The following is a 21319-nucleotide window of genomic DNA, read 5'->3' on the forward strand; positions in this document are numbered from 1 at the left end:
CATTAAGAAAGGTCTGCAAACACAAAAGTGAGATCCAAAAGTCTGAGAACCCATCAGTTATTTTTTTTATTCTCAAAAAATGTAATGTAATTTTTTTTTTTTATTTCCAAATCAACTCTTCACTCAAATGTTAATGAACAATGTTAATGTAACATGTCAAATGTTATGGTTGATATGAATTTTCCATACAAATTATATTGATGTATTCAATTGGAAAAGACGACTTTTTTTTTTTTGCCATTTCATTGGAGCTCTCAGACTTTTGAACTGTCCTTTAGTTTCTCAAACTATACTGTGAAAATTAAGTATGTTTGTACTTTGTTGATAATATGGTTGCATTGGCCTAATGTTTTTAGTTGAAATTGATGTTCCAACTAAAGATAATTTTACCTCTTTTTTTTAACTAGTTTAAAATGTTTAGTTAGAACAGGTTAAACCCCTAATGTGTGAAACACATAGTCTTTGTTTTATTAATTTTTATATTGTGTTCAAAGATTTGGGCAATTATACCCTTTTATGCATTCGTAAAGTACAGGAATCAAAAGACGATTCAGTTAGTTAACAGTACCATGGACAGCAACCAAATAAATCTATATTCGTCACAATATCACACAAGACCATTCTCAAGCCCATTTACTCCTCACAATTATTATTATTTTTTTGTTCACGAGCGCCTGTCCAAAAACCTTCTCCTACGTAACTTGAGACTTGTGGAGTAAACATACAGTATCCAAATACTTCAAATATGGTGACAGTAATGCGCTTTAAGAACAATTTTGTGACGACTGAAAGGCTTCTGGCAGCAATCTACGGAATTTTAGACATTCACGGGTTAATGGTTTGTGTGGTATTTTTTTTTTCGTGCCCCCCAAAATCGTGGCGAGGCTCTGCGAAATTTCCAGTATGCACATGTGAAAATGCTCCCCTTGAAACCCACAAATACCTGTGCATGATTGAAACTCATTTGTCATTATAACCAAGTTATTTTTCCAGTCTAAATGAGCATCCATGTCTCTTATGGCATTATCGTGGCTTCAGTATCATTTTTGGGATCAGTTTGGAGGGGAGGGGGCAATACTGCCCCTTTTACAAACAACTTTTTGCCTTAAAATGTGAAGTTAGTGGAAGACGTTACGCACTCGCCTTACGGGCAACAGTGGTTTTGGCTCTCCCACACAATCTGCAAGCATGGATGTTAAACTGGATTTGACTATCCACACTGTCTTTTTCATCCTACTTAATGTTGTTCCTTTTGGATGTGCGCAGTCAGTTCCTCTACAGGTATGTCTAATTGGTAATAGCGTTATTGTTCATAATTTTTTACTTAAACACGATTTGCCCTATTGTTCAGTGACATTTTCGTTTGATAAGTAAAATGTGAAGTTTGTCTTGAGTGAACGATAGTATTTTGTGCGACACAAACACGAAACTTCGCCTCGTCATAGACGCGCGAAAACGAACAGTAAAGATTCATACAGCATTTAAGAATTTCTGTACCAGTGGAGTGTTGTTTCCTTTTTAGAATTGTATATTGTTTGTCAATTTGTACAACATTTTTATGTTGTATTTGAATGGTTTAAGAGAACCGAAGGGAGGTTGACTAAATAACATTTATATGTTCACAATACTGTTGGTAATCGTAGTAGTCTTATTGTTAGCAACATTGTGTGTTCTTATAGTTTTCATTGTGCATTGCACTGGAATCTTAAACCCTTGTAATAAAGATTCCCACTAAGTTCCAAATTATGTGAGATAGTTAAATTGTTAAATTGTACGAATTTCTTAGTGCATTCCTTCTGGGCTTTTTTGTCAAATAAGGAAAACCTAAAGAAAAGGAAGGATAACATTCAGGAGTTGTCCTTTTATGATTACTGTATTCACATATTATGCCTATTAACAGACTTTTATTTCATAATTATTTAGCAGGTTTTTTATTATATCAAAATTTGATTTAATAAACCTGTGTCACAGCAGATTCGTTTAAAGAGTGCTCTGGAAATTTATAGTAGCAAAGACGCTTTTTTCCATATTTAGCTTTTCGTTTGTGTAATATATTGGCACAGCAGTGAATTATGTGTAAATCCTCCAGTGGCCTTGTGTGTACAGTACTGACATTTAGTTCCATTTCCACCCGTTCATGAATAACTTTGATTCAGTCTATTTCAATGTAAGCTCAAAACCAAACCACTGGCATCTGAGAATACTGGGAGTATTTCAAACTATATTTACTTCAAAGGTAATTTGTGGTTTGTAATGTATTAGAAATTAAGTTTATATGAATAATACGAAGTTTGTATGCATGTAAAGGTGAGTGGCACTAAGGAATTCGGTTAGTTTTGTGATGGTTATATTTATATTACTGCTATCTGGAATTATTATTTGTAGATATTTTTATCTGACATACTTTTACTGACTGTAATGTAAAAGTTTCTTATACACTGGATGGGAGCTATCAAGAAAAATAACTAGGCCTCACATATTATTTTATACTTTATAGAGACTGAGACGTCAGACCTCAACAGCAAAACCAGCAGTAAGTATGACAAAAAAAGCTATGTTTTTGCTTTGGTTTGTGAAATGCCATAAAGCACCAAATAGTGTTCTAGCCTTTGGACCCATGGGTTTCTTTTCATTTAAAAAAATATGCACAAACATGAATTTGATGCCTTAGAAACCAGATGTTTATTTGTATAAAAACACATGAGAATAATGGAGACAGAGCAAAGCAGAAGCAAACTTAAATGATAATGTTGAAATTATACTTGAAGTTGTTTTTTTTTTTTTTTGACATTCTATAATCTTAAATATTTGCTGTTAGACATTCAGACCCAATCTTTTAGTCTTCATAGTTTTTCATTTGTAGATCTGGCTAATTGAGTTAATGTTTGTTTCCATCACTTAATCTTGTCTTTAAATTATATACACTGCTTCTTTGAGCATATGCTGTTGCATGCAGTGCATGAAAGAGTGCTCAGATAGACTGGCTTTTCTGTAGCCAGATCAATGTGGTCTGAATCAGATTCAAGTAAACTGATTGAGATGTGACCATCAGTCCTGAGAAATCAAAATTAATATTCTAATTATACAAATTTTTCAATAAATTCCTGTCATGTTTTAAATGCTTGTTTTTTTTTTCAGCAAATTTCCTAGCAAGCCTGAAAATGTTCATGTGCACAGCTTTTTATATATATAGCTGAAATTAAGAAAATGTAAAGATTTCAAAAATAAATAATGTTGCTTGCCATATTAATGTATTATTCTGGTGTTTGTTGTGCACAGCTGACGGTGACAGATTACCATGTGCGATGTTCTGTAGTGTCTCGCTATGCTGTAACCACAGTAGAAAGCATCATATGGAACCAACTCCACATTACTAAAGAGGCTGCCTTTGAGGTGGATTTATCTTCATCTGCGTTTATTTCCAACTTTACCATGTGAGTCAAAAATTACACCACAGTCTTTGTCATTCTGGCTGTCAAATCATTTTAAAAACAGTGAAATTGCAATTAAACTGAGTATCGCTTGGCTTAAGTTTGAAGTTTTCTCTGAATAGACACAGCAGGTTTATAACTGTACTAATGATTTGTTCATGTGGAAAGAAGTGCTTTGTGATCAAAAGGGATTTGTTCATGCTCAGATTTAATTTACAGAAATAATAAATAAAAATAAGATTACTTCACTTAAATGTTAAAGATATATTATCATTTACTTACCCACATGCTGTTTCAAAAATGACTTAATTCTCTGTTCTTCTAATAAATGTGAGAGACATTTTTATTTACCCCAGTCGAACTATTCAAGGTAGTTACATGAATGGTAACTTTTAAGCTGTCAAAATTACACAAAAAGAATCATAAAAGTGACACTATTTTCTAAATCTTCTGGAACCATATGAAAGCTTTTTGTGTGACAAGCACACTTATATTTGAGACAAAAATCCTTGGCACATTCATGAGAAAAGTAGCAATGTCCAATGTACTCTGAACAAATCTTTTTTTTTTTTTTTAGTTTAAGTCAATGATTCAGCTGATTTGGGTCATAAACCTTGAATGATTCATTCATTCATAAATTGAAGTGATCTGTTCATCTCACTGATCCAGGTTCAGCTGTTCTTGAGTTATAATCTCAAAGAATGGGAAGATATCAACTGAATGGCGATTTAAATACGGTCTGATTGTCACTCAGAGCTTTTGAATGGCTTGTAAATAGTCATATAGACCACTTTTTATCATATTTTAAGGTGCTTTTGCATCCTTTTTGAAGCTTGAAAGCTTCACACCCACTGATTGTAATCGCATGGAATACAGCGACCAACACATTATTTAGAATTTCTACTTTTGTGTTATACATAAGAAAGAAAGTCAAGTCATACCAGTTTGGGACCCACATGAAAGTGAATTATGAATAATTTTTAGGTGAACTGTCCATGTAACTTTCACTTAATTCTATTCTATCAGCTGTATAATTTTTTTTTTTTTTTGCACAAATGAAGAAAAAATAGAAAAGGACACTGGAATGGGGGTAAAAAAAAAAAAAAAGAAAAGAAAAAAAAAACCCGAACAAAAAGGACCTAGCAATCATATTTGTTGACCTGAATAAAAGTTCTGTAAACCTCTTATCCAGAAATGCGAAATATAATTTCCCACAAATAAGGCTCCATAACAGCTTGATAAAGCACAGAGGGGCAGGATTTGGAAACGGACGTGGGTCAAAAGTAAAGACCGTTCAGGCCAGATGAATAGCAGGCTTTGTCAAGAAAACTCAGAAAGCTAATAGAGAAATGACGAGAACTGGCTCTGTTCACTCTCCCTTTTACCCAGCAGAGTTTACCAAGGCACACGGCCAAGGTACACATGCTCACACATTTATGTGCATATAAATACACACACATGCGTGAAGAATGCACACATGTATCCATCAACAAAGCAGGGCTTCAAGTTTCAATGTACATTACAGATGTATATACACCCTCAAAGAATCACACAAATACAGACAGACACTTCCATCAGGTTCTGTATTCTTTCAAATAACTGCAGCAAAAGTGTTTCTTTCATGCAGTAGCATTTGATAAACCGTGACTGAGAGCTCTGTGTTCACAGTGTCACATGCACAGCCATCCCAGACCTCTCAGTGCCACACATACATACAGGCGCCTCATTTTCCACTGTGCTTTAAACTGTCCATTCACCCTGCTCTTATTCAAACAAGCTCTTTTTCAAGGCTGTTGGTTTATTTTGGTTGGTTCTTGTTGACTTTTATTTAAATATATTTGCTTATAGGGGTTGACCTTACTTTAGCATTTTCTAAGCTTGACCCTCATGTAAAGACATAAAGAGAGTATGGATAGCCGTGTGGGTGAACTCCTTCGCGTTTATGCAGGGGAAATGCTCCTGAACTGAGCATTAAGGGGATTTTGGAATTACTACGTGATTGCGAGAGTTTCATAGTGATTATGGTTTTTATTTTCGCTGCGATCTGTTTCCACTTGTTTTCATGAGTTTAAATTAAGAAATACAAAACGCAATGGCAAAAAATAAAAAAATGCACCGTTCAAGGTCTTTTGAACAAAAATGTTTTCCTGAAGATTTACATTAAGGTGACAACAAAAACTAAAGTGCACAGACAAAAAAGTGACTGCACACACACAAAAAAGCTAGGATAGGATGTTTATAAACCAGTGTGAAGTAGTTTTGCCACCAACATATCACAGATTTTGAACTAGACTGTATGACTGTGTGAATATCAAAATATTCATGTTTTCTGCTTTGATTTCTTTATATCCAGCACCTCAAATGGTAAGGTGTATGTGGCTCAGGTGAAGAGGAGAACTGATGCCAGGAAGATCTATGATACCGCTAAGAAGCAGGGGAAAACGGCAGGACTTGTTGCTACCAAGTCAGTCCAAATTTTGTTTAATACCTTCTCCACTAGGACCTGCTTTTGGCAGAATCCCAGTGTGCAGCCATCCACTTAAAATTGCACTCTTCACTTTTGACCCAACAAACATGCTGTTTTGGAATTTAATGTGTTGACAAAATCCCTATAGTTTTCCCCCATACACTTGCAGATGTTTTGAACAATAAATATTTTTGTTGAATTATCCTTAAAGAAATCAAAATCCGAACCTGGAACCTGATTAACTTCTATTGTATTGCAAAGGGAACGTGAGATAGAGAAGTTCCGTGTAGCAGTCAACGTGCCTCCTGGAGCTCACGTCTCATTCTCACTGACTTATGAGGAGCTGTTATCACGACGTCTCAGCCGTTATGAGCTGTCTTTGGGTCTACGGCCTGGCCAACCTGTGCAGAACTTCTCTCTGGACGTCAGCATATCAGAGCGGACAGGCATCAGCTTTATCAGAGCCTTGCCACTGCGAACCAGTCGACTGCTAACCAGCAATGCTCAAGGTACAGTACACTAAAAGAACCACTTCTGTCATATCAGTGCTTTAGAACAAACAATCACAAAATACATGGTTAATCATCTTTTCACTGATCTTTCAGTGGATGCAGATCCTCCTCCTCCAACCAAGGTCGAGCAGAATCCTTACTGCGCACATGTGCACTATACTCCCACCATACAGCAACAGAAGAACATCTCCCCCAGAGGTCTCAATGCAGACTTCGTCATTCAGTATGACGTAGAGCTCAAAGACCCCATGGGGGACATCCAGGTCTTCATACTAATGCATCTGATTGGTGATACCAGAATAGCAGTGGTCCTGGTGTAGCACTGTAATGTTTTCTCTTGTTTTGTTTTTTCTACTCCAGGTTGATGATGGCTACTTTGTTCATTACTTTGCACCTCGAGGGCTTCCTGTAGTTCCTAAAGATGTCATCTTTGTCATTGACATCAGCGGCTCTATGATTGGCACAAAAATTAAGCAGGTAGCATGTTAGCCATCTCAACACCACAACTTATTGAGAAGGAGATAAAGAACAATGAACAATGTATTTCTCCACTGTTTTTTACATCAGACAAAGGCAGCAATGACCACCATACTGAGTGACCTACGTGAGGGAGATTACTTCAATCTCATCACTTTCTCAGATAAGGTCCACACCTGGAAGAAAGGCCGCACTGTGCGGGCCACTCGACAAAACGTGCGGGATGCTAAGGAATTTGTCAGGAAAATAATCGCAGAAGGCTGTAGGTGTTTCTTCTGTATCTTGAAGTATTTTTATTATTCAAAATAAAACATTGTTTCCTGCAGAATTTCGATTTTTGATTTATTTACATATTTAATTTACATATATAATTATAATTTTTGCATAAGCATTATATATATAGTTTCATAAACCTTAATTACATTTGCTTCATTTCAAGATAGACATCTATTAATGATAACTTGATGTTCAGTAAGTGAGTCAGATTGATTTAGTGATTCAGGAAACGCTAATTAACTAATTGAGTTCAGTGACTGATTCAAACTAGTAACCCATAGTTCTTTTTTTTTAACACTTATCAAAGGATGACAGTGTTTGTGAATCATATTTTCCTACATGCTGTTTTTTTTTTTTTTTTTAATCAATAGAAAGACATGTTTTTGCCCTTATTTTGTGGTACACTGTATTTTATCCCATCACAATCAATTCGGACTGGAAATGTTTTTATGCATTTTATGTTGCTATGAATCTTGAGATTAAACAGCCACAGTGGAGATTCAGTTATGCAAAAAATACTGTAATTTTTTTTCCTTACACCAGGGACAAACATCAATGCAGCTCTACTGTCTGCGGCCCACTTGCTAAATCCATCTGCACACTCGTCTTCATCCACTGGTCGTGTGCCTTCATCTCACCGTGTTCCCATGATCATCTTCCTAACTGATGGCGAAGCCACTATTGGGGAGACAGAACCAGATGTGATTCTGCACAATGCACAGAATGCTTTGGGTTTAGCTTCATTATTTGGCCTGGCCTTTGGAGATGATGCTGATTTTCCAATGTTGAGAAGGCTGGCATTGGAGAACCGGGGTGTGGCTCGGATGGTAAGTGACCTTCTATGAGTATGCCTATACAAGAAAAAAGAAAGAGTCTTCAGTATTCCTGGAACACACACATTCAATTAAAGGAATAGTTCACCCAAAAATTAAAACTACCCCATGATTTACTCCCCCTCAAGCCATTCATAGGTGTATATTCTTCTTTCAGATGAATACAGTTGGAGTTATATTACAAAAATGTCCTGGCTCTTCCAAGCTTTATCATAGCAGTGATTGTTGGTTGAGATTTTGAAGCCCAAGAAAGTGTATCCATCAATCATAAAAAGTACTTCACATCGTTTTGGGGGTAAATGTAAGATAAAGCCAGGATTATTTTTTAATATAACTCCATTTGTATTTGTAAAAGAAATATTAAGAAATTCATATACACCTAGGATGACATTTTTGGGTGAACTATCTCTTTAAGCAATTAAAAACAGTCAAAACATTCCCAATGCTGTTGGACTGTATTTCAGTGCTCCTGGAATGACATTCGGCCAATCTGTTTGAGGACTGGAACTGTATAATAAGAATAATGTATAATTTGTTTGTTGTCTTTCAGGTATATGAGGACGATGATGCAGCTGTCCAGTTGAAAGGCTTCTATGATGAAGTCGCTAGCCCTCTGCTTTCAGATATCCAGCTGTCCTATCTAGATGATCAGGTGTATGATATCACTCGCTCTCTGTTCCCTAACTACTTCCAGGGCTCTGAATTGGTAGTCACGGGTCGCCTTAAGCCAGGTGTACAGGATCTAAAGGTTACACTAACAGCAAATGATTCAAAGCAAAAAGTCAGAGTGGAGAATGAGCTACCATTGACCAAAGCAGTTGTAAATGGCACAGAACAGTCTCTGGGCTGTGCACAGGCACTGGAGGGCATTCCTAGCTTTGTGCATCGTCTCTGGGCTTATTTCACAATCAAAGAGTTGCTCTTGGCTAAAATTAACACCTCGGATGTGTTTCTACAGCGACTTCTTGTAGATAAAGCCACCAATCTTTCACTGAAGTACAATTTTGTAACACAGGTCACATCGTTGGTTGTGATCAAACCAGATATCGATGAACCCGATCCCACTATTAGCTCTTCTGTCATGGCTACTACTAGCAAGACGTCAACTAGTACCGTAGTGGGTTCTACAAACATGACCTCTCACACTGCACCAAAAATATCATCCACATCTGCAGCAGGAAACAAAAAATCCAGCTCGCTCTCACCTCCAAAAACAAGCAAACCTTCTGTCACCAAATCTGTACGAGCACATCCACCACCCTCAGGGCTTCACACCACAGGTCAACCTCCAAACACTTCTGTTTCCCTTAACAAAATAATTCCTCCTCCATCACCTAAAAAGACCACTACAGGACCACTTAAGGCCACCTCTACCCCACTTTCCAGCAAGCCATCCTCCTCGCCTCCGAGCACCATCAAAACCACACCAGCCTTGGCTAAGATTTCCAACACACCTGTCAGTACAGCAAAAACCACTTCTTCCTCTCCACCAGTCAAAAGCACAACGCTAGCCACCTTAGTCAAAACTGCACCACCTGTGGTGAAAGACTCTTCCTCAGATGTTGAGAACTCTACTACCTCAGGACTCACAACGCTTGAGCAGGGCAAACAAACAATAACCGCTACAGCATCTACCACAGATTCTAATTCAGACATTCGGGATGAACTGGAAGTGGCCACACTGATGGCTCCTTCGTTTCTGCCTATGCCAGGAATGACTGATGCTCCGAAGCTGTATGAAGCCTCTCGTTTTCTGGGTGAGTTCCTTCTAAGGAACAGCAGCTGAAATTTTTTGCCACAATTTGGCAGATATTCAATAGTTTTTTGTTCTTTGAATGTTACATAACATAGAATAACCAAAGTGCCATTGAATGTAACGGTTATTTTTGTGTCCTCTATTTTTACATTGTTCTCTGTCCATCAGATGTGTCCTCATCCATCCAGATTCAGAGGAAAGGTAATGCAATCCATTTTATTTTCATTCTACTTCTTTGGTTTAGACACCGTATGTGTCCACTAGGGCAGATTAATTAAGTAGTTCTGAACATTCATCTTCAATGAATTTTCTATAGCTACATACCAGTTGACAGAGTCTCTGTTTTCACTTCTCTTCCAATGGCATCTGTTTATGTTCACTTTACTTGATAAAATGTGTGTTTGATCTGTCATGTCTTGCGCACAATTGTGTACAAACCATACCTGGAACTAATTAAACTGAATAATAACGCTGGAAACTCCTTTTCATGTTACTTCATGCAACAGTTCTTTCTGGTTCTCGAATCTGATTGGCCGAGAGGAGTGCGATTATTCTAGTGATAACAGAGCTCCAACCGTTTGTATCACACCACTTGCAGTATTTCTCACACTATAATTTAATGTTTTTGAATGTAGGTTTAAGAGTTTTTTAGTCAAGAACATACTTGAGTAGACCTCAAATATGCAGTTTGTTAGTAAAGATAACATTTATTTAAATATTTTCTTCAACATTTTCATAGATATGTGCTCCAGTTTGTCAGCGTCCGTTTAGAGCTTATGAACCTGCCAAGAGCCGCCTTACCTCACCCAACTCATCTGGAATTTGCCACTGGCTTTGATGTCTCTATAGTGGTTAAACATGAGATTTAATTTGTTTTGGGTAAATCTTACAGACAGTCTTTGATCTCATTAATCTATTATTTGTTCCAGAACAAATAGTTTTGGCTGAGGGGAAAACCTTATCACTTTATAATTTATGTAACTTTAATGCTGAATGTTGTGTCTTTTGTATTTAAGCACTTGTGCTGTTGAACTGTTGTATAAATGCGATATCACATTCCTAGCTGTGCGATATGGCTGTGATTGCCTATGGCCGAATCACAGCCGTGCCAATATACTGCCATATTGCACTGCTATTCGTTTGATATTGCTGATTTAAGTACTGGAGTGATGTGCAGTGATTGGTGGGTAAATTTACCTCTACACTTACTTTTGAAGTGAGGTGTTGATGTCCCTTTATTTCGTATTCTGTTTGCTGTGCCCTTCGAACGTAACATGTACATAGGAAGTATTAGAATCTCACTTAAGATGGCAATATACACACCGAAGTCCACTTTGCAGTGCACTTACAGTCAAATGAAAACACATCTTGTTGTGGAAATGAAAGCAGAGCAAATACTGAGAGTGCCAAAATGTTGGTAAACATTCAGGTTTATGTTATTAACAGGAAGAAAAACAAAGTTGCAGCCATAAAGCCGAGTGGACACATACGGCCAGGGTGATATTAGGGTTAAGTTGTATCTTCCTTGATTGTTTGTCTTAATCTTTTATACAGATATTGAACTTATTAAAGGTAAGTTACACATTTTCAAATGCTAAATCAGTTTGATAATGATTCCAAATATAAACAATAACTTTCAAAACATGAATCAAATCAGCTGCGTGTGTGTGTGTGTGTGTGTGTGTGTGTGTGTGTGTGTGTGTGTGTGTGTGTGTGTGTGTGTGTGTGTGTGTGTGTGTGTGTGTAGATTATGATACAACACATGACTACGACTATGACTACAACATCCATTATGAGTCATGTGAGTTAAAAACATCAAAAATTTTAGCTTGGTCTATTTTTTTTTTTAAGCTACCAGGAATTATGTAGTTTTTGAATTTGTTCCTTTTTCTTTCAGATTCTGATGCTGAAGTGTCTGGTAAGCACATCATTTATCAATTCATAATCGGTGTTTGTGCAATAAAAAAAACATTCAGAAATGCAGTGCAACTACATTTATTAACTTGTAATAAGCACATTTTACTTCAGTATTCCTTTAATTTCAACAGACCCAGATAACCAACCCAGTTTAAGTTCAGTTAGAGTGTTCTCCTCCTCAGGTATGTCTCAAGGACAGAATATCTTATGAAATATTCCGTTTTTCCTTTAGATATTTTTGAACATTTAAAGTTAAATATAAGATTATAATCTCATTAACATAAGAGTATTTTGTGTCTCTGAAAGTGGATGGAGACCCACATTTTGTTGTTCAGCTCCCAAAGCTCCATCAGAACTTGTGTTTTACCGTCGATGGCAGGGCTGATGATGTACTACGGCTTCTTGTGGACCCAGACAAAGGTTTTACGGTTTTAAATCCACTGTATAGCTTATTGTTTAGATACTCTTTTAACATGATTGATGTCTCTTGTTCCTGTTTTAGGCATTATTGTGGATGGGCATTTAATGCTGGCTCCTTCTAAAGAGGGGCTGGAGAATCGTACTCGTACCTTCTTTGACAGGATTTCTATCACTGCAGCCAAAGGTGCCATTATGATCACATTAACACTGGACTCCATACAAGTGAAAGTGAATGGGAAGGAAATTGAGATGCTGCCCACCAATCAGAGAGGTTCTGTGGAGCGGCATGGCATGAGAATTATGGTTGAAGATCACCACAGCTGTCGGATTGAGCTCAGGGTTGGTGTGCAGTTCCTCATTCTCTTCCATCACTACACCCATCCCAAATACTTCCAAATGGAGCACCTGGGCTTCTATATTGCAGATGGAAAGGGGCTTTCTCATCTCACACAAGGGCTGTTGGGTAGGTAACTTTTTTTTTTTTTTTTTTTTTTAATCTTATTCAGTGAGATGTCAAATGGTTTTTCAGCCACATTTTGCCATTTTTTTAAGCTCTTGTATGGGTATTTATTTCCAGGCCAGTTTCAACATGCCTTTATGGAGGTCAAAAGGGTTTCAAGGGATCAGGCTGGTTTCCATCATGCACAAACAAATAAGAACACTTCACTGGCCATGGGTTTGCTAAAGAAAGGAGACGAGCATTTTCCTGTCACTCTACAAGACAAGATTCTGAAGGACTCATCCAGGAAGCGGCACTCAGCTCAATGTTGGGTGGTGCCAAAGGTGGATGTAGAGAGACTTCTGGGCAATTCTTATGAGAGCTATGTTGTGGATCGCCAGTAGATAACCTTCATACCATGTCTCCACAACTACAGAGTTCTAAAAGGTACAGAAAAGACACTGGAACTTGAATCTTCTTCTATTTGACAGTGAAATAACAACTGATGGGGGAGAGAATAGGAATATACACAAGCTGTGATGAACTGAAGGATGATTCTGAAGCATTGATTGGTTCAAATATTTGCATTTGAACATACATACATACATATATATATATATATATATATATATATATATATATATATATATATATATATATATATATATATTTTTTTTTTTTATGTTTCCTTGGTGAACATAAGTTTTCTTTCAAAAACATAAAAAAAAATCTTGCTGCAGTGTTTTTATCAGTAAATCTCTATATATGCCTTTATTTAATATAATATAATACAGTAATTGTGTAAAATGATTATAATATTGTATATTAGTAATTAATATTGAATGCTTTATTTTGTCCTGTTAGGAAAGGAGATGTTTCTTCAAGTGCAAATAACCAAACGTAACCAAAGAATGACTGAGTTTCATTTTATTCATATTTATTTTTGTTTTTGTTGCACAAGACTGCTCAAACACGAGATGAAATTTAAAATTGTCGAGTTTTTGTGTCAGTTTTTTTTTAAAGATGTTTAGTTGTTTCAACATTGAAAATGAAAGACAAAATGAAAATAAATACAGTACAAAACAGTTAATCCAAACATATGCAACAATATGCTGGAGAGGTGCAAAACATAACCAATATAGCAATGCAGCATAATTCTATTTGATTCCAGATTCATTAGTTCACAATCTAATTTGTGCACTGGAAGGAAAAGAGTTCAAGACCTGTATGTTTCTATGTGAATCAATAAGGCCATAAGTGACTTTGGCCCAATAAAATTCAAGAATGTAATGAAAATGTCACACTCGTTTTACATAAAAATGAATGGGGGGGGGAGTGACTACAGTCAAAGGCTTTTTCTCAGCAAAGGTATGGAAAACATGAGAATGCTTGTATATTCTACACTTCGAACTTCAAACAGCACACCATTATCACCTGCTCCAGACTAACTATTGATGCCAATTCAAATCATTTGAAAACAAAGACAAGCATGGTTAGAGATATAAGTAATTGTGAAAACGACCAGTCATTGTTCAATACAAAGTTTGTCGTCTTGTGGTTTCTAACAGCCAAGAGAAAATGCAGAGACTACATGTGTCAATCACAGATAAAACCGAAATCAAAGATGCACAATGATTGCATGATGCAGTAAGAATCTTTACAGTACACAGAGAGGCGTAGTGTTCATAATTCAAAGTTAGAGCATGTGTATTTAGTAGACTGGAGTCAGCCTGGTTTACAAGAGCCAGAATACCAACGGATATGGCTACTATCAAATACCAAAGGATCTGATACTCATTAAATTCACATGATCGATTTCTTCTGCCGCTGTGGGAGTGAAAATTGCTTCCACGTTCTTATTAAGACTCATTTCCAGTAACAGACCAAGAGATCGACTTTGCACACATTTTCATTCAATAACAGCTGTCCATATCCGTTTTCACTACAAACAAAATGAATGACAGCAGGAATGTAGAATAAGGTCAGGAATTGTGAGGTCGTACAACATTTTTAAGAGTTAGCACAAAGACTGTAATTTAAGTTAATGGCTTACAGTTCGCTTCTATACTGCATATTATACATCTCATTCAATTTAGTAAAAAAAAAACAAATCTAACAATAATAATAAAAAAAAGACCAGTGCGTTAAAAGAGCGGAAAGATCGTGAATAGGAAGTGCAATGATGTGAAACTGTCAGCTCAGGTTTTGATTGCTGGATCTAGCGAAGTCAGATTTACTTTTGTACAACTTTGTGTTTTAAATATTATATTACATCCTTTTTCCAGGTGTCAAACTCTAGTGTTTAACAGTGATCTTACTATATGTTTGTCAGTGACCCTTTCCTAAAGTATAGGAAAGCTGCTGTAGTGTTCACATGAAGCTGTTAAATGTCAAAGTGACGACAGTATGCTAAACTAACAGTCTGAGGACAGTTGGGGGTACTTCACGAAAGTTGATGAGAAATCGTTTTAATGTAATATTCTCCTTCAATATTCAAGGAATCATTCACATGTATGGGCTTCAGTCAAAGACAATATTCAGAGAACAAAGACACGCTTCACTTCAACAGGATATTTTGCGCAAACGATACATACTGCTTGTGTAAGAATCTAAATAGCATGTTGGTGTGAGCCCAGTTTGTAGTGCAGAGTTGTGGAATGTGAGCGATAGAGCATTTGTGTGTCTGTGTGCTGAACTGTAAGTATCCGAACAGAGACACCGGAGGTGTGTGGAGACAATGAGCAAAGAGCACTCTGGGAAAGATAAGGTCGGCTGAAAGAGATTTACAGTGTTGTTGATTCTGTTCTGCGTGACCTCTGAACCCAGCCAGGTAAATCCCGTTCAGCCCGCCTCATCTCTCCCTCCACCTGATCATTGCCTCTCCACTCCTCCGTCACTCCTCCACCCCTCACTGCTCATCCTCGCCGAAGACGTCGTTCTGTTTACGCTTCATGTTCTCAAAGTCGAAGTCACTGCCTGTCATGCGCTTGTAGATGTCCTTGATGTCGTTACAAGTTGTTTCAAAATGAGTGGTGGCATCGTAGGAGCGCGATGCAAAAACCTGAAAGAAAAAAGTTTTTTTTATATACTGCCCAGCCGTGCCTTATTTAAAGAAATTACTGTGAAGCCAGTTGTTGTTAACTAAAACTATTAAAATAGTTTAATTGAAAAGAAGCTGAAATAAAATTCCATATAAATAGTTAGATGTACGATGTACTAAGATAAAGTACTAAAATTAGACCTAAAACTGAAACGAAAATAAAGCTGAGTAGAAAGATTAAAAAATTTAAACTATTAAAATAATTTTCAATGACTGAATAAAGTATACTGAAGTTAATACTTATATTTAATATTATTTCAGCTTAAATCAAAACTTTACTAAAAGAGAGAAAAAAAAATATATATATATATATATATATATAAATATAAATATAAAAAAATTATAATAAAAAAAGAAAAAGCACAAAATAAAATGGCTAAAACTAAAATAAAACTGACTGAAGATATAAAAAGTAATTCTAAATAATAATAATAAATACTACAATAGCAGAAAAATTATATTAAATGACTGTGTGAAGCTGACCTGGCTCTCTGTACCATCATCTGTGGGTTCATACATGTCACTGATGGCCACAAACCTGTAAAAATGACAAAATACAAAAATGTGCATTCATGTAGTATGATCTATATGTGTGTTTAATACATTTAGCTGTAGTCCATGAATTTAGCTGGCCATGTGGCTTTGAAGATAAAAGTATGAGAGTGGTCGGAAGAGTGTATTTTTTTTTATCTTTCTGAACCATGCTACTTGGTATTTACATTATTAAAGTTCTTCCCTAAAACTGAGCCAAATAAACAGGTCATAGAACGCAGAAAACCGAGAGTAAACTGACTTTTGGTCAATGGGCTCCAGGAGTTCCAGAGCAGGTTCGATTTCAGCTTCAGGATCAGAGGTTTCCACAGTGGTGCTTGCAATAGCGATGTACTTCCCCTGAGCCGCCACATTATGGGCGTAGGAGATCATGCAAACATAGATATCTAGAGGCAAACAGGAATAAATTCTACATTAACTTTTCTTTACACTCTTTTGCAGCTTATCTCATTTTTTTAATGAAAGCAAGCAGCGTCCTCTAGTGATGACTACACACTGAGTACTGATGCACACAATTTAATTTATAATATACATCTTTTTTTTTTACCAGTATGAACCCACAACCTTTTGAGCACTGAGCCACAGATATATGTATATACATACATAATAATAGACTAGTGTCGGTTTATCCTGCGAATGTTGATATGTTGTCACTCACCTGATTTGCGGTTAACCTGGTTCTGAGGGATGATGATCTGGCAGGAATTGGCATCATTAGTGTTTTTAATGGGATGGCTGAGGACACAGATGACCCGGATCACCTGGCCGACTTTGTGCACGCGGTCCGGGATGTAGCTAGGGTCGCAGATGAGCTGCTTGCAACGGGCAACCTGGAAAAAGCAGGATTACTGAGGCAAGCCAGACTTCACGCATAAACTTATGCATGAAAACCAAAAAAAAAAAAACGTTTATTCTCATGATGCATGCTGCTTGAAATTAACCAAATATAAATGTCAACTCTGTCTCAAAGAAGATTCTATATCTGTTTAATTGTTAATAATTTAGATCAATTATTACTATTTAATTCTTATTTTTAGTTACATCACACTGCAAACACTGCTTGTCTTAAAGATTTACCTCTCCCTCTGATTTCACGCCCACCACGTGTCCTCCCTCCATCACTATCTCATCCACTGGTTTGTTCAGCATGTAGGTTCCTCCATAAATTGCACTTAACCTGTAAGTTCACAAGGGAAAAGGACCATATTTATAACACAATGACGCTCAACACATGATTACCAGGATGATTGGCTGACCTAGCAAACCCTTGAGGCAGCTCCCCCAGTCCGTACAGAGGGTACAGGTATGGGCTCTTCCCGTAGCGTGCCAGAGACTCACTGTAGAGCTTGATCCTATTGATGGTCTCCAGACACGGCTGCTCAAGGTAACTAGGAGGAATTCAATTCACTTTAGTCCATTTACCACCAATGAAAAAGCATGTGAAAAGCAAGACAGCACATGTGAATAGACATCTTATAGACATCGGAGTACTTCCTCAGTTGATTAATGACAGTGTATAACGACAATCGTTTTGTTCTACAAGATTTCTAAGGTGTCGAGTTTGAATATGCAAATGAGGCATTATCTGATTAAATATGCACTGATTTGCATACATTTCCACAACATTGGATACAGTTTCATTTTGTTGACACCTGAATATCTATAAGACATCCATTTTTATTATTCCATAAATTAGAAAATACTGTCAGCAGCCAGAAATATATCTTTATAATGACATATAAACAAACCCTCCTGTAAAAATCATCAGTATATGGACAGGAATACAATCTAAAAGTTAGATGAATTTAAGTGCTATTGAAGTGAAAAATTATGTAAAACTCATTCTGAGAAAAAAAACTGTAATTGAAATATACAGATGCATATAAATAAATGTAATAAAATAAACATGTAACACAATGTTTTTTTCCTATAGTGACTTGTCTTAAATTGTAAGTTTAAAGATGAGAGCAATGATAAGACACTTGGGGTTTTGTAACACGAGCAACACTTACTCATCTGTCCTGTAGAGGGCCAGGGCATGTCCCGTGAAGTCGACCACGTCCTGACCTAGGTCAAACTTCTTGTACACGTCTCCCATCGTTGTGAGTTTGGGATCGACGCCTTCGAAAGTCTTCGGGTCGTTCTCATCAAAGTTGGCCACGAAAACTAGGAACTTGCGGAAACGTCTCTTCTCAAACATTCCCATTAGGTCTAAGCAACACATGTCAAGGGGCAACTAAATGAATCTGTAATTTTATCGAAAACAATCATTCCTGACTTAGTCCTAGAGACAATAAAACACTAGCTGGACGTACTTGAAGCCAGTGCCTCTGTCTCAGTAGAGGGCACTTTGTAGATTTTCCCTCCTTTATACACGAAGCTTCCCTCAACCACTTTGAAGTCAAGATATCTGGTCACTTCCGTGTATAGAAGCATCTTAACTAACTGACCTTAAGGAAGAAAACAATGACAAAATGCAGTGGAACATTATTATCATTCTAAATATTCTAAACAAAATTACAGACTTGCATGACTTTAAGGACAGCAATCTAATCCAAAAACATGTTTTGAGCAGTATTATCACACCAACTATCATGTTACTTAAGTTTTTACCATTGGCCATTAAAAATTTAGGAATAAGATCCACATTCCAGTCTCTTCCCCGGCCCATTGACTCTGGGGGGCTGTCTGAAATCCCAAATCTCTTATAGAGCTGAGAGAAAAGCATGTAAAATGTGAGTGCATGTGTAAATGTTTATTTTCATTAAAAAAATGTATTTATATAAACATTAATAGTCAAATAAAACATTAATGTGTTAAAATACATGGCTACAAATAGCAATATTTATTCTGGCAGTTATACAGTTATAGTAAACATGTGCAATATCAAGCAGACATGAGATTGGAGTAGTGACAGTGGTACATGTGAAGCATCCTCACCTCCTCAAGGGGTGTGATGGAGGAACTTTCACCTCCGTAGTATGGATTTCTGTCCATATGCAAAACTTTCTTCCCATTCACAGACATGATCCCAGAGAGAATACATTCCTACACAAATAAACATCATTTAGTTGAAATAATCAGTCTTGGATATACTTTTTTTTATCATCTGTTGACATGGCATCGGGTATCTATCCATTGCCTTGACTTCCGTGTTAAACATTGGGATGGATGCGAGTCACCCCACCCAACTATGACGGAAAGTGCGATTCATTTCCGCGAATCGGTTCTTTTGAACAGTTAATGGAGCGCTTTGAAAACGAATTATTTGATTCGCCTACCTCATTCTGTCATCCTAGCGTGGCCTATTAAATGTTTTGGAGGTTGATTAACATCTGTTTATTGGAATTTTGTGTGTTCCAATTACGTTTGTTGCAGCCATGACATAAGACAGTAATAATTTAGAACCTAAATATAATTTAGTTAGGCTACATTAAGCAATACTTTAATTAGTTTACATGTTATAGCTAAGAGTTCTACATCCAAATGTTTTTGTTTTAAAACTTCCATATAATTAAGTCGTAACTACATTTCCTGGAGGTATTTATAAAATGTCTACTATTCGGCTATTAATGAGTCAACGACCGAAGAACCTCTCAGATCGATTCACTGAAAAGAACCGACTCACAAGAACAATTCCTTCACGAATCGAACATCGCTACGCCCAGCCCACATTATGAGCCGCAGCCCAGCCACTATCCTCCAAGAGGAAAATAGAGGAAACGTTTGATAAAACCCCCTTTTTTATGTTATTATTATTATTATTATTAACAATACTGTTTTTTGCACGCATGTAACAAATGTCTAGCTCCCACGTTTGTAAAAGAGAGCTCTTTAGAATTATAACAATAACAAAAATAAATACTCACTAATACCAGAATTACAGACAGACAGTGACCTAACATCACTTAAGTAGGCTACAATACAGCTTTTACGTTGGCAAACCACAAAAGGCGAAATATCCTCAATGAATACATATATTTCCCCTATTTCGACGCCCGAGCGAATGGGATACCTGATGCCACTCCTTAGAACCAGACTCTGTGAGAAGAATCATTCATTACTTTTTAATAACCGCTTTCATGTCAATTTAACCTTGCAGCCTCAAAGGCTTTGGAAATTCGGGGGAAGTTGGATTTGGGATGGATTGCACTCGTATTCATGCAGAAATTGCGAGAAATACTGGCTCACTACATAGACACAGCATACTGATCCAAAGGATGCGTCAGCAATAGGCCATCGGGTTCAGTCTAACGCAAAGCATCTATTCGTACAGCCACATCTCTAAGCATCCGAGCATCCCTCGGCAACATCTTAATCTGTCTCCAAAGCGAGCGAGTCATCAGTGACCCAAATGCGCTACTCACTGTGAGTCCGGTGCCCAATACGATAACATCATATTCCTCGTCCATGTTGTATTACAGTGTATCTCCCGTCTTTAGCCAAATTTCAGTAAAACGGTGTTGATGCAACGAAATGTTTATGCAGAACGAGTCTGTTGTCCTATTAGCGGCAAAACGACCTCTTTGGAAACAATTATCGCTCAAATAATTTGACACGTATCACAATTGATCACTGACTGTGGTGCGACCGGCGAGAACGACCAAAGATGGCCCTGACCACAGCACGAGCTCCAGCGGTGCGGAGACATTCGCGAAATAATATAGTGCAACTCCCTTAACCGAGAAGATCAATATTGCTAAGAATTTCATTAACAAGGAGTTATAATTAAGCCGTAAATATAAATGCAGTAAAAAAATATCAACGCCCACACCCTGGGAAATGTTGAATACAATGAATACAAAAACTGAATACAATTAACTGCGCTCGGTGGCACTTATTCATTTCCCCATCTTCCAGCTGAATGGCACAGGGCGCAGTCCCAGTCCCAGATATCCCTCCGCCGACAACACCGTGGATGATGAAGCCATAATGCGTGAATTAACGTGGTGATGATTAAGATAATATCCGTTTTAGAGTTCTGCAAACGAATTTTTCCACATATATATATCAACATACTGCTAATAATATGTTATCTGTCAGTAATGAAAATAAGCTTGATTTAAAATGCGATCATATGATAGAGACTGTCTGTTAATATTTAAGCGCAATAAAGTGGTCCGGAAATTACAGCGTCAT

At 37.0% G+C, this 21319-nt stretch overlaps 2 protein-coding genes across 2 annotated transcripts; one reads left to right on the plus strand and one right to left on the minus strand.

The window, feature by feature from the left end:
• Positions 1–9: 9 nt before the first annotated feature.
• On the plus strand, positions 10–13116 carry itih6 (inter-alpha-trypsin inhibitor heavy chain family member 6). The gene is made up of 18 exons (XM_059527949.1): positions 10–1281; positions 2498–2533; positions 3280–3434; positions 5785–5895; positions 6160–6407; positions 6504–6673; positions 6771–6887; positions 6978–7149; positions 7707–7990; positions 8547–9753; positions 9921–9953; positions 11307–11324; positions 11500–11553; positions 11650–11670; positions 11801–11851; positions 11976–12089; positions 12172–12552; positions 12667–13116. Exons 1-18 carry the CDS (start codon positions 1189–1191, stop codon positions 12930–12932), a joined length of 3531 nt encoding a protein of 1176 aa, XP_059383932.1. The 5' UTR covers positions 10–1188; the 3' UTR covers positions 12933–13116.
• Positions 13117–13444: 328 nt separating this feature from the next.
• gdi1 (GDP dissociation inhibitor 1) lies at positions 13445–20871 on the minus strand. The gene is made up of 11 exons (XM_059527927.1): positions 20548–20871; positions 19121–19228; positions 18794–18893; positions 18496–18630; positions 18193–18391; positions 17437–17568; positions 17258–17357; positions 16839–17010; positions 16422–16566; positions 16112–16166; positions 13445–15589 (listed from the first exon to the last, which is right to left on the minus strand). Exons 1-11 carry the CDS (start codon positions 20590–20592, stop codon positions 15437–15439), a joined length of 1344 nt encoding a protein of 447 aa, XP_059383910.1. The 5' UTR covers positions 20593–20871; the 3' UTR covers positions 13445–15436.
• Between the last annotated feature and the right edge of the window lie 448 nt (positions 20872–21319).

The sequence above is a fragment of the Carassius carassius genome, chromosome 37 (assembly GCF_963082965.1).
Source record: "Carassius carassius chromosome 37, fCarCar2.1, whole genome shotgun sequence".
NCBI lineage: Eukaryota > Metazoa > Chordata > Actinopteri > Cypriniformes > Cyprinidae > Carassius > Carassius carassius.